The sequence below is a fragment of the Oryctolagus cuniculus genome, chromosome 14 (genome assembly GCF_051225735.1).
Source record: "Oryctolagus cuniculus isolate XC-2025 breed Fujian yellow rabbit chromosome 14, ASM5122573v1, whole genome shotgun sequence".
NCBI classification, from domain to species: domain Eukaryota; kingdom Metazoa; phylum Chordata; class Mammalia; order Lagomorpha; family Leporidae; genus Oryctolagus; species Oryctolagus cuniculus.
The window spans coordinates 4,967,941-4,980,681 of record NC_142880.1 but is presented as its reverse complement, the minus strand read 5'-3'; the positions used below and the strand labels follow the sequence as shown (position 1 = coordinate 4,980,681).

At 44.1% G+C, this 12,741-nt stretch overlaps 1 protein-coding gene across 16 annotated transcripts in view; it reads left to right on the top strand.

The window, feature by feature from the left end:
* SSBP2 (single stranded DNA binding protein 2) overlaps positions 1 to 12,741 on the top strand; it is a 309,460-nt gene that overhangs the window by 84,057 nt on the left and 212,662 nt on the right. For all 16 annotated transcript variants that reach the window (XR_016220369.1, XR_016220368.1, XM_070056354.2 and 13 more), the window contains one exon: positions 12,326 to 12,398. Coding sequence is in view for 9 of the 16 variants with exons in the window: in XM_089312935.1 (XP_089169061.1) it covers positions 12,326 to 12,398 (73 nt within the window). In the remaining 7 variants the exon portion in view is untranslated. The remainder of the gene's footprint in view (positions 1 to 12,325; positions 12,399 to 12,741) is intronic.

Here is a 12,741-nt window from a genome sequence, read left to right as displayed (position 1 = left end):
TGCAGCTGCACCGATCCAAAGCCAGGAGCCCGGAGCTTCCCCCAGGTCTCCCACGTGGGTGCAGGGGCCCAAGGACTTGGGCCATCTTCTACTGCTTTCCCAGGCCACAGCAGAGAGCCGAATTGGAAGAGGAGCAGCCGGGACTAGAACCAGTGCCCATATGGGATGCCAGCATGTCAGGCCAGGGCTTTAGCCTACTGCGCCACAGTGCTGGCCCCTGACTTGGTTTCATTTCCTTTTAAAAGGAAATGCTCTCTGAGGATCTTTTTTTTTTTTTTTAATTAATAACAATTACAACGTTAAAAAATCCACCACCCACGATTAAATGGGGGCAATTTATTATTATTTTTATTTAAATTGCTTTTTGTAACAGAGCTTGGGAATCCATGTGAAAGAATGGTTTTGATAACACCCAACATCCTAGTTGTGGAAGAATTCGGGATTTCTTTGAGAGGCCAGATCTCGGGGACAGTGAGGGGTGCTATCCTGCAATAGGTGTCCCCCTGAAAACCCTGCACTTCTCCCTTGGGTGCCTTGAATGGAAGAAACAGGAAATTCTGTTATACTTGGGTGAGTCATTGATTGAAAAATATTTGATGGGGGCCTACTGTTGTAAGTGCTGTAGATACGGAGATAAAACAAGGCAGATGAAGTGCATTACAGTAGCTTAATTTCAAGAAAAATCAGGGAGCTGTCTCCTGCAGCTGTTACTCTACCCCGTCTCTCCTCTACTTTTGTGTAGATACTGAAGTGGCCAGAATTTGAAAGTTCCAGCTGAGGACTTTGCAGACTTTATGTGAATTTGTATCTTTTTGTTTTTCTTGCTAAGTGGGGGAAAAGGTGGCAAAAAGGAAGCAAAATTGTAGTGTTTGCTGAAGCTTGAGATGGATGGAAGTTTGCCCACAGTAAATGGCTGCTTTGCCTTTTCAGTTTCAACACTGTATCTTTTTGGAATTTTAAAAAGGGTCTTTTACAGGATGTTAGGGTTAGGTTGAGGGACGTGGTAGGTGGACCTCTGGCTGTATGGGCACTTAACCTAATGCTGTTTATGCATAATTCATAACTGTCTACCTCACAGGAATATACACTGTGAAGCACAACTGTGTTGCATTTATGTGGCACATTTTAGAGTACATTTGTCTGTGAAGTCTTACAAATATTAAGTCATATATTGTTGTAATTAGCATGTATGATGTGAGTCCTGTGACGAACCCTTCCTCTGATGCGAAGTCATGTCCACTTTAACTGTTCTTTAAGTTCAAATACAGTGAAAATAAATATAAATTCAGATTTTTAAACTTAGGCCAGTTGTATGGGCTGACTTATGAAATAATGATGCATTTTTTATAGCTGAGTATCATATACTTATGTACATAAATATGTAGAGGGAAAGAATTAGGAACCAGCTCTGAACCATAGGCAGCATTCAAATCTGTGTGTGGCTTGGTAAATCTATTCACAAATTGACAATACCGTCCATTTTTATATCTTGCCCCGAGTTTGTTTTCTACAGTTCCGGCACAGGTAGGAATTCAGCCTCAAAGGAGAGCTGCATGTAGAAGGGGCTGAGCGAAGCGGTCGCCTTCCCTCTTCCTAGGTTGTCAGTTCGCTCGTGTGCAGGAATGGGCAGTTTGCTGGGAGCAGACTCTGAAGCCAGTCTCTGCTGTAGATGCCCAGCGAAGTAGTTGCTCTGCCCTCCTGCTGGCCAGCATGCGCTTTGCTTCAGTAAATGATGAAAATTCAAGGTTTTTTAAGGATTTGTAATTTTTCCATGGTAAGTTCGAAGTAATTTTCTTTGGTGTGGCAAGGGCATTTTTTTTTTCTCAGATTTTTAGTGTTAGTTAAGCAGAGAAAAAGTTACTTAAGTGCCTACTGAATGATTATATCTAAATTCTGAGTTATATCAATAATGAAATTAACTAATGTAAAATACTGCCAGTTTTAGGTTTTCTTTTTTCTTTGTATCCTGTATATTCTTTGAACGAAAATCTTTGGACATAAAGGACTTCTACATTTAGAATAATCTCTTTAGACTAGATCCCAAGTAATAGAATTATTGGGTCAGAGTTTTCAACTTCTTTAAAAGTTCTTGATTTGTTTATGGCAAGTGGGTTTTGTAATTTACTGCCTTGAACAGTGTTTGTGTATCCATTTCATCAGGTATAATGTATTTAAGTGGGAATTGAAATCTTATTATTATTTTAATACATATTTCTTCAGTCATCAGTGATGTTTAACACTTTCCATAATTTAAAATTAAGTTGTGAAGTTTCTTAGTCTCTGCCCACTTATTGATAAGGACTTGATATTTTTAAAGATGTTAGTTATGTGTTTATTTACAGATTAAAAAAAATTGCAGGGTAACATCCATCACCAAAAACAAAAACAAAAACAAAACACACACCTACACACACACACACACACACAGAAACCAAGAACTTCACCTAAAGTAACTCATTTAACAAACTGGGGAAAATAAAATATATTAGGTTTATTATTTTTATGTAGCTAAATATCTTGGATTTTTAATTATGAAACATTGGTGAAAGAAATTCAATAAGACCCAAGTGAGTGGAAAGATACCTGTTTTCATGAATTGGGAAAATTAGTATTGTTAAAATATCAACAAGGGATCCTTAAAAAGTTTATGGAAAATGGGTGCTATGAAAAAACCATGCATGGATTTTAAAGTTTTTCTGTACCAAAATAAGCTTATCCTTTCCCACAGCTCTTGGAAGTGTCCTCATATACTGTCCAAAGTGATTTATTGTAATCCCTATCAAAATTACAATTATGTTTTTTCAAAGAAATAGCCCTAAAATTCTTACAGAACCACTAAAGGCCCTGAATAGCCTAAGTAATCTTGAGCAAGAAGAACAAAACCAGAGATCTCAAAGTACCTGACTCAAAGCACCCTGCAAGGGGCCAGTGCCGTGGCACAGCCGGTAAAGCTGCCACCTGTGGTGCCGGCATCCCATATGGGCACTGGATTGAGTCCCGCCTGCTCCATTTCCAATCCAGTCTCTGCTATGGCCTGGGAAAGCAGTAGAAGATGGCCCAAGTACTTGGGCCCCTGCACCCATGTGGGAGACCAGGAAGAAGCTCCTGGCTTCTGGCTTTGGATCAGCACAGCCCCGGGTGTAGTGGCTGTTTGGGGAGTGAACCAGTGGATGGAAGACCTTTCTCTCTGCCCCTGCCTCTCTGTAACTCTGCCTTTCAAATAAATAAATAAATAAATCTTAAAAAAAAAAAAAAAAAACCACTCTACAAAGCAGTAGTAACCAAAACAGCATGATAATGACATAAAAATAGATACATAGACAAACAGAGCAAAGCGGCCCCGAAGTGGACGTGCGCATTTACAGTTGATTTTCAGCAGAGATGCCGGAACACACGAAGGGGGAAGGGCGGTCTCTTCAATGATGGTGCTGTGAAAGCTGGATATGCACGGCTGGAGAATGAAATGAGAGCCTCCTCTCACTCTACAGAAACACAGACTGCACGTTTAAGTGTGGGGCCAGCGCTGTGGCAGGGTAGGTAGAGCATTCGCCTGCAGCGCCGGCATCCCATGCGAGCGCTAGTTCAAGTCCCGGATGCTCCACTTCCAACCCAGCTCTCTGCTATGGCCTGGGAGAGCAGCAGAAGATGGCCCAAGTCCTTGGGCCCCTGCACTCATGTGGGAGACTAGGAAGAAGCTCCTGGCTCCTGGCTTCGGATCAGCACAGCTCCAGCCGTTGCGGCCATTTGGGAAGTGAACCAGTGGGTGAATGACTTCTTTCCCTCCCTCCCTCCCTCCCTCCCTCCCTCCCTCCCTTCCTGCCTCTGCCTCTCAAATAAAAATAGAAATCTATTGAAAAATTAGGCTGGCGCCACAGCTCACTAAGCTAATCCTCTGCCTTGCGGCGCCGGCACACCGGCTTCTAGTCCTGGTCGGGGCGCTGGATTCTGTCCCGGTTGCCCCTCTTCCAGGCCAGCTCTCTGCTGTGGCCAGGGAGTGCAGTGGAGGATGGCCCAAGTGCTTGGGCCCTGCACCCCATGGGAGACCAGGAGAAGTACCTGGCTCCTGCCATCGGATCAGCGCAGTGCGCCGGCCGTGGCAGCCATTGGAGGGTGACCCAACGGCAAAGGAAGACCTTTCTCTGTCTCTTTCTCTCACTGTCCACTCTGCCTGTCAAAAAAAAAAAAAAAAAATCTATTGAAAAATTTTAAATGTAAGACTTGAGATTGTGGAACTACTAGAAGAAATCATGGGGAAAGACTGAAAGACTGTTGTGACCTTAGTTTTTAAAAAAGTTCTTTATTTTCATTTTATTTGAAAGGCAGAGACACAGAGACCTTCCATCTGCTAGTTCATTACCCATATGCCTGCAACAGCCAGAAGCCAAAGCCAGGAGCCCAGAACTCAAGTCTGGGTCCCGCACATGGATGACAGGAACCCAAGTGTTTGTTTGAGCCATCATCGGCTGCCTCCCAGGGCATACATTAGGAGGAGCCACATCAGAAATGAAGTAGCCAGGGCTCTCGCTAGGTGCTCTGATGCGGGATGCAGGTGCCCCAAGCAGTGACCAGCCACTGAGCCAGACGCCCAGCCCATCCATGGTGTTAGTTTTAGCAACGCTTCATGGATGTGACTCCAGAAGCACAGGCGACACAAGCAAAAATAGACACATGGGATTACATCAGACCAAAAAGCTTCTGTTCAGCAAAGGAAACAACCAACAGAGAGAAAAGATCACCCACAGAACGGGAGAACATATTTACAACCAGGCACCTGGTGAGGAATTAGTATTCTAAGTATATTAGGAATTCAACCCACAAGGAAGAAAGCAGCCTAATTAAATAAATAAATAGACAATAGACATAAATACACATTTCTCATCAGAAGACATCAAATGGCTAACAGGTCTGTGAAAAAATGCTCAACATCACTAGTCATCAGAGAAATAGAAATTAAAAGCATGATAAGGTATCACTTCACACCAGTTAGAGTGGCTACTAGGAAGAGACATGGAGTGACAAGTGCCGGCATGAATGTGGAATTAAGGGAACCCTTGTATCCTATCGGTGAGCATGTAAATTAGTACAGACATGGAAACCAGTATGAGAGTCCTCAAAAAATTAACAATAAAACTCCTGTGAGTCAGCAGTTCTGTGACGAGATATGTATCGTGTGTATGTAAAGGAAATGAAATCAGTCTTTGGTTGAAGTGTGTAAATCCCATGTTCGTTACAGCACTGTTCACAATACCAAAATAAGGAATCAACCCGAATGTCTACCAGTGGATGAACCCATTAAGAAAATGTGGATAAATACACAGTGTACCCTGTGCAGCCTTGAAGAAGAAGGATATCCTGTTGGGTTGAATCTGGAGGGCATTATGTTAAATAAGCGAGGTGCAGAACCACAGCTGCTGCGTGTTCTCACTCACATGACTCGTAGTAGCCGCAAGTGGGGTGGTGGTTACCAGGGCCCGGGGATGCAGAGGGTTGGGGGATGTCGGTCCAGAGAGACGCAAGTTCAGTTGGACAAGAGTAAGTCCAGTCAGCCTAGTGTTGTACTTAATAGTGTGTTGTATACCTGGGAATTGCTAAGAGGGTAGTTTTTTAGTGTTCTCACCAGAAAAGCAAATGGATAAGTATGTGAGGTAATAGGTGCATTAATTAGCTTGATTTAGCCATTCAACAGTGTATGTGTATCAGAGGATCTTGTTAAATACAAGACATATAGCAATATGATTGTTACGCATCAGTGGAAAAACTAAAAAAATAAAGGTGTGATTTGACTTTCACAAAATAATTAAAAAAAAAAATCTAAATCCCTCAAGGGTCCTGTCCTTAAAAGTAACCAAAAGTAAACCAGACAAGACACCAGGAAAAAAAAATGCAAAACATAAATCAGGGTTTATATTCTTATGTAGCCAAATATGTTAGATTTTTGTTTAGTGTCAGTGGCACAAAGTTGAATCACTGTGGGCACCGTCTCCCTTTCTGACTGTCAGAGGTCAGGCTTGTCCCAGGACACACAGCGACATTTGCCCGTTCTCTACGTAGGCCTACTGGTATTACTGCTTTGCGTCATTTTTCTGCCCCACCCATCCTAGTTTTTCTACATCTGTCACTTCTTCTTTTTGTTACTGTCTCTTTCTTTCTTTTTTAAATTTAAAGGCAGGGAAAGAGTGAGGGATTGATCTTCCACGTGTGGGTTCACTCCCTAAGTGCCCGAATCACCAGTGCTGGGCCAGGGGTATGGGCGTGCCGTGACCTCAGCCACTGCGCCGACCACCTGCCTCTATTTGGGGAATTTTTAATTTTAACAATAAATTATGAGCACTTCTTCATTTCATTAAATGTTTTAGGAAGTATCTAGTAGTTTGCCATCACATACATAGATCACAACCAGACATCCACGCTGCCAGTTTTCACTGCTGTAATTTTGCCATAAGCATCGTTACATAGAAACTGATTTCTGCGTGTTCTGTAGAATATATTAGGATAAAAATTAGTGGGTCAAAGTATATTAAAAGGTTCCCTTTCCTATTTGCTGATTTATTTGTATTTAAATAAGTAGTGTAAGTCTAGGGGAAATAACGGGACTGAAGAAAAATTTACAGTAAAGAAGTCTTCTCTCACTCCAAGGCCCTCAGTCCCTAGGGGAATAGTCTTGTGACAAAATGTCGTGTTGGAGCTCCGGTGATCCCACGAGCATGGGAAGCATGAAGGTGGCACTCGTCACTCCGGGGCCGTGTGACACAGCCTCTCTGGCAGTATGTGCACGCTGTCCAGTGGGGGCAGATGACGCAGGCTGTTCTACCCTTCCCCACCCACCGGTCACCTGCAGTCGGCGGTCCTGGGAGACCTGTACCACTTCCACAGTGCACCATGGGAACCGGGAGTGCTTTAATTTTTGAAAGTCCGCTATTTTTAAATACTTCTTATACTAGGCAGTTGAATATTCTTCCATAGGGTCACTTGCTGTATGTAAACATTTTCCTTATTGACTTTTTATTTTCATCCTCAGCTCAGTATTTTAAAATTAAGTTCTGGCAGGTGATTTCTTTGTGCTCCTTATATATCAAGCATGTTAGCCTTTTGTCACCTCACTGACCGCATATCCTACTTTCTTAGTTCTTTGTTACTTTTTAATTTCATTAGATTTTGGGTGGAATAGTCAGCTACTTAACATTGCTTAGCATTTTATGTATTTTTCATTTTATATATTTTAACTCTTCCAATTGTATATATTTTTTTTTTTTGACAGGCAGAGTGGACAGTGAGAGAGAGAGACAGAGAGAAAGGTCTTCCTTTGCCGTTGGTTCACCCTCCAATGGCCGCCGCGGCCAGCGCGCTGCGGCCGGCGCACCGCGCTGATCCGATGGCAGGAGCCAGGAGCCAGGTGCTTTTCCTGGTCTCCCATGGGGTGCAGGGCCCAAGCACCTGGGCCATCCTCCACTGCACTCCCTGGCCACAGCAGAGGGCTGGCCTGGAAGAGGGGCAACCGGGACAGAATCCGGTGCCCCAACCGGGACTAGAACCCGGTGTGCCAGCGCCGCTAGGCGAAGGATTAGCCTAGTGAGCTGCGGTGCCGGCCCCAATTGTATATTTTTAAATTAAAAAAAAGCATTCGGTTTTGTTAGATTCACACGCACAATAAAGAGTAAGTGCCACCCCTCAGCCGTTCCTGTTTGTAGCAGGTTAAAAAGGTTAAGCTGTAGACCTGTTCACTACCAGATTATTATGTTTTGAGTTCTGGAGGCTGGCTGAAGGAGATTTGACCCAGTCGCAGGGAAGATGGGTGGGGTTTTCCGGGTGGAACTCTATGCTTGTGGAGTTTTGTGTGTGCTGCCTGTGGCAGGCAGTGTGTGTGCAGGTGTATGACCAAGGTGCACAGCACGTGTGTGGGGATGCGGATTGCTGTTTGCAGGGCAACCCACGTGGGCTCAGCCCTCGATTTTGCTCTGCATTCTTCCTGCTTTAATCTCTGCTGTTGCCCTGACTCTTGGAGCTTAGGCTCCTTTAGTGAGCATGGAGTGAAGGCGGCATGGAGCTGCATAGGAGTTTACACTTCTGGCTTTGGCACCTTCTTTAAAATAGTCATGATTTTAGTATCTCACTCACTAGTAGCCAGTTTAAAATTAGAATAAATGAAGATATGATGTGTGATCCATGAGTCATGGATATGCTTTTTAAATTAATCAATTTTTAAGAATTATTTATTTATTTACTTGAAATTCAGAGTTAGAGAAAGATCAAGATCTTCCATCCACTGGTTCACTCCCCAGATGGCTGCAATGGCCAGGGGTGGGCCTTACTGAAGCCAGGAGCTTTATCTGGGTCTCCCACGTGGTGGGACTGTCTTCCTCTGCTTTTCTCAGGCCGTTAGCAGGGAGCTGGATCCAAAGTGGAGCAGTTAGGATATGCAGTGGCACCCATATGGGATGCTGGCATTGCAGGCAGCAGCCATATGCAGTAAGCCACAATGCCAGCCCCAGTGAATGTTTACACTTGATCTTACCCAAAAGGCTGAGAAGCGATCCAGTGAGTGTTTAAAAAAAGAGATTGGGTCTACTTTTTAAAAAGTATTTATTTATTTATTTATTTGAAAGAGTTGCAGAGAGAGGTAGAGAGAGAGGTCTTCCATCCGCTGGTTCACTCCCCAGATGGCCGCAACAGCCAGCGCTGCACCGATTCGAAGCCAGGAGCCAGGAGTTTCCTCTGGGTCTGCCACGTGGGTGCAGGGGCCCAAGGACTTGGGCCATCTTATACTGCTATCCCAGGCCATAGCAGAGAGCTGGATCGGAAGAGGAGCAGCTGGGACTAGAACTGGCGCCCATATGGTATGCCAGCGCTTCGGGCCAGAGCATTAACATGCTGTGCCACAGCGCTGGCCCCTAGGGTCTACTTCTGTAACCAGCTCTTAACTGCATGATTGTTAACTTTTTTCTGTGTATTTAGATTACATTATAAATTACTAGGTTAAATAAACACTGTGTATCATATCAAAAGTACTTAAACTTCTTAAAGGTCATTAAAAATGAAAAAAATTATACATTGTATAAATATTTGTATATTCAGTATTTGTCTTTTAATATTGAACTCAGACTGTTGCCTTCTTACGTTTGGTGATGCCATGTCTGTGGGTTAGGGACTGAGCTGGGTCCCACCTGTGTGGATGGACAGGTGTCACTCCCCACATCTGGAATCATCTGTGGTGCAGGACTTTCCAGCCAGAACTTTCTGGACATTCTTGTATTTGGCAGCTGCTATGGGAAACACACAGCGGTGTCTGCGTCTGAAACTAGAACCAGTAGCTCCTAGTGGTTCCTCGGGTGCAGGAAGGGAGTGGGAGGGAAGGGCCGGTGTGGGAGAGATTCTGGCTTCAGTTCCAGCATGTGACTTGGTCACTTGTTACTGGATGTGTGAAAGTTAGTCAGAATTGAAACTACAGTGGTTATATTTTGCTGTGCTTCCTGCTCTTTCCAACAGCACAAAGTATTATTCTTCCCATTGGACAGGTGAGAAAATTGAGTCTCAGGGATTGTGTTTCATTCAAGGTGAGCGTAGGTTCCAGAACAGCAGGTGCACGTGGTGAGTTCAACTTTGGACGTGGTAAAAACGGGGCATGGCTGGTTTCAGAGCGGCATCTTGCTGGAAACTTGAAACAGTAATTTGGAGATACAGGTTTGGAGCTTGGAACGGAGGGAAAGGGCTGAAGGGATGGGTCTGGGAAACACTGAGCAGGGGGTGATGACTGTACAAGACCTGCTGCTCGTGTGCTGCGCGCCGACACTGCGGTGTGGGGACTCTTGTTCACCGAGGCGTTGCTCCGTGCCGTGCTTTATGGAGGACAGGTTCCCACTTTGCAGGAAGCACTCATCTCATTCAAAGGGGGCTGCGGAATGTGGAGGGAGGAGGTGGTGTTTCAGGTCCTTTCTCAACCCAGGTTCCCAGGTGACAGGGGGGGCACAGGGCCCTGCCAGGTGCCGCAGCTGCTCAGCTGTGCTTCCTCCACGTCCCGTGCACGTTTTAGATGCACTGTCCTAGGTCCCTGGAGAAAGAAAGTGGAGATTACTGCTTTTAACTGCACTCTTCAGGAGGTATCCTTAGTTACTTAACAAGGATATGTTACTTCTAGTAACACAGAAGGCATGCGTTAGCTCCCTTAATACACAGAGAAGAGACGACAAGTCCAAGGAAGTAACTCTGGATTTGGAGGGATGGGCTTGTGAAAGGAGGTAGCCTTAGCCACACTTGTGCTGTGGCCATGAATGTTCTGGGGCCTGTTCTCTTCCCCACAGTCTCACCATGGAACCCCTCACCATTCTGTTCCCCAGCACGGTGGAGCTTCCTCACTGCTCAGCCTTTGGCATTGGCCTGAGTGTCTTGCCTGGCACACCCGGTGGAACCTGGTGCGATGAATGACCCAAGGTTATGTTTCTTCTCTGCTAGGCTGCCACTGGCAGGTTTGCGAGGCTGCACAGCCTGCCCGGGAGCTTACCTCCCTGGCCAGTGGGTGCTGTGAGATGGTCAGGAACGGTTGCTGGAGGAAGCGCAGGTCAGCTCTTTGTGTTGGAAGAACGTGTAGAGAGGTGCACCACAGCAGGGTCATTCCAGTTCCTGTGCCCTGGGACACACTGAGGGCGGGGCCACACCTCCACAGCGACACTACCTGAGGGGAGCGTCCTGTGGTCCCCAGGCGCGGCAGGGTAGGAGGAGTCAAGAAGCCTGGCCTGGGAGTGTCCTTGAACTGGCCTGGGACTCACTCCCGGTGACGTATCTTCATCTGCTTGCAACTCTGATGTCCACTCTCAAGGTGTTTCGTAGCTACAGAATTGTCTTCTTGCTGACTGCTGGGCAATTTTGGAAGGGAAGAAGAATGAAATGGACAGAGGAACTGGGTTTTTGCGGGCTTTCTCTTTTCATGACAGATGTGTGGTATGTTTTCGTAAAAATGAAGAAAATACTCACTTTCGCAAATGCCATCAATCTTTACCCATCAAAAATTTTCTTGGCAAGAGAAGTGGCACAGCTCTACAGCACTGTGGTTATTGTTACATTGTATTGTTTACTGTAAACCTGGTTCAATATTGGTAAATATAGTGTGGCAGGAACTGAACCGTTGTGAGCCATCTGGGCATGCGTCCAAGGTATCATTAAAAATACTGCCTCAGACTAATTTGGGTTTATGAATAATATTTTGTTAACAGCTCAACTGAAATTGAGCCACATGGTGTGGTTTAGAAATTCTTAATCCACAAGATAATGAGAGTCATTTTATGTGTATACAGCACACTCAGTATTTTATATCAAGTGATAAATTGATGCATAATTTTGTCTTAACCTGTATACTGTAAGCACCCATGTGCTTAATATGGTCTGATATCTTTAAAGTTCACAGAGTGCTGTGGTTTCCTTCACTGAGTGCTTTATAAACTAAACTGTTAATTGACTTAGCAGTCTGACCTAAATAATAAGACAGGCTGCTGAACAAATGCTAAAATCACTGTTCAGTAGAAGTTCTGGAGCGTGATTCTACAGACAAATAGGAGTTATACTAATATTCACCAAAAGTGTTGAAGAACAAAAAGGTATAGGGGAGTTCTAGTAACTTAATTTACTTCTTCTATTGATGGAAATAATTATTATCCTTAAAATAGACTTGGAGATCATCAGTGATTGATTATAAATTATTAACTGCATTAAGTGTAACAAAGGGAATGAAGCTATGACTAAGTAAGATGAGTCAAGGAAAAAAATCCCTCTTTAGATATTTTTTGCCAAGAAGATATATATATATATACACACACACACATATATATCGTTTTCTTGGTGTATATATTTTTTAAAAGACTTATTTATTTGAAAGGCATAATTAGAGCAAGAGACAGATCTTCCAACTGCCTGTTCACTCTAAATGGCCACAATGGACAGGGTTGGGCTAAGCCGGCCGGGAGCTTCCTCCAGGTCTCCCATGTGGGTGGCAGGGGCTCAAACACTCAGCCCATCTCCCACTGTTTTTCTCAGGCCATTAACAGGGAGCTGTACCAGAAGTGGAGCAGCTAGGGCTTGAATGGATGCCCATAACGGATGCTGACATTGCGGGCTTACCCTGCTACACCACAGTGCTGGCCCCTTTATGCACTATTTTTAGCAGTTTAAGTTCTTTCTGAATATACATGTATAAATTCCCACTGAAAGGGTATGGGGAGGGTTTGATTTCTGTCATTGTTAGCGTGTAAAATATTTTTGCCTGTAAAGATAAATGTATGATTTAGAGAATGAATTTTAAGTAATGCCTTTTCTCAATGGATGTTTCATTGTTTTCCAGGTTAGCACTCTATGTATATGAATATCTGCTCCATGTAGGAGCTCAGAAATCGGCCCAAACATTTTTATCAGAGGTATGTTTTATATATTTTGTGTCTTAACTTTTTATATTCTATATACATGAATGAAAAATACACTGTAGCAGCTATGTGGAAAACTTGGTTGTTGTCTATTTATGGTGAATGTTCAGTAATCAGTAGCTGTGATGTTATCTTCGTAAATGTGTACAGCATTTTCTGTGTCCTCAAATGCCACTTTTTTTTAAAAAAAGATTTATTTATTTACTTGAAAGTCAGAGTTACACTGAGAGAGGAGAGGCAGAGAGAAAGAGAGGACTTCCATCTGCTGGTTCACTCCTCAATTGGCCGCAATGGCTGGAGCTGCGCTGATCCGAAGCCAGGAGCCAGGAGCTTCTTC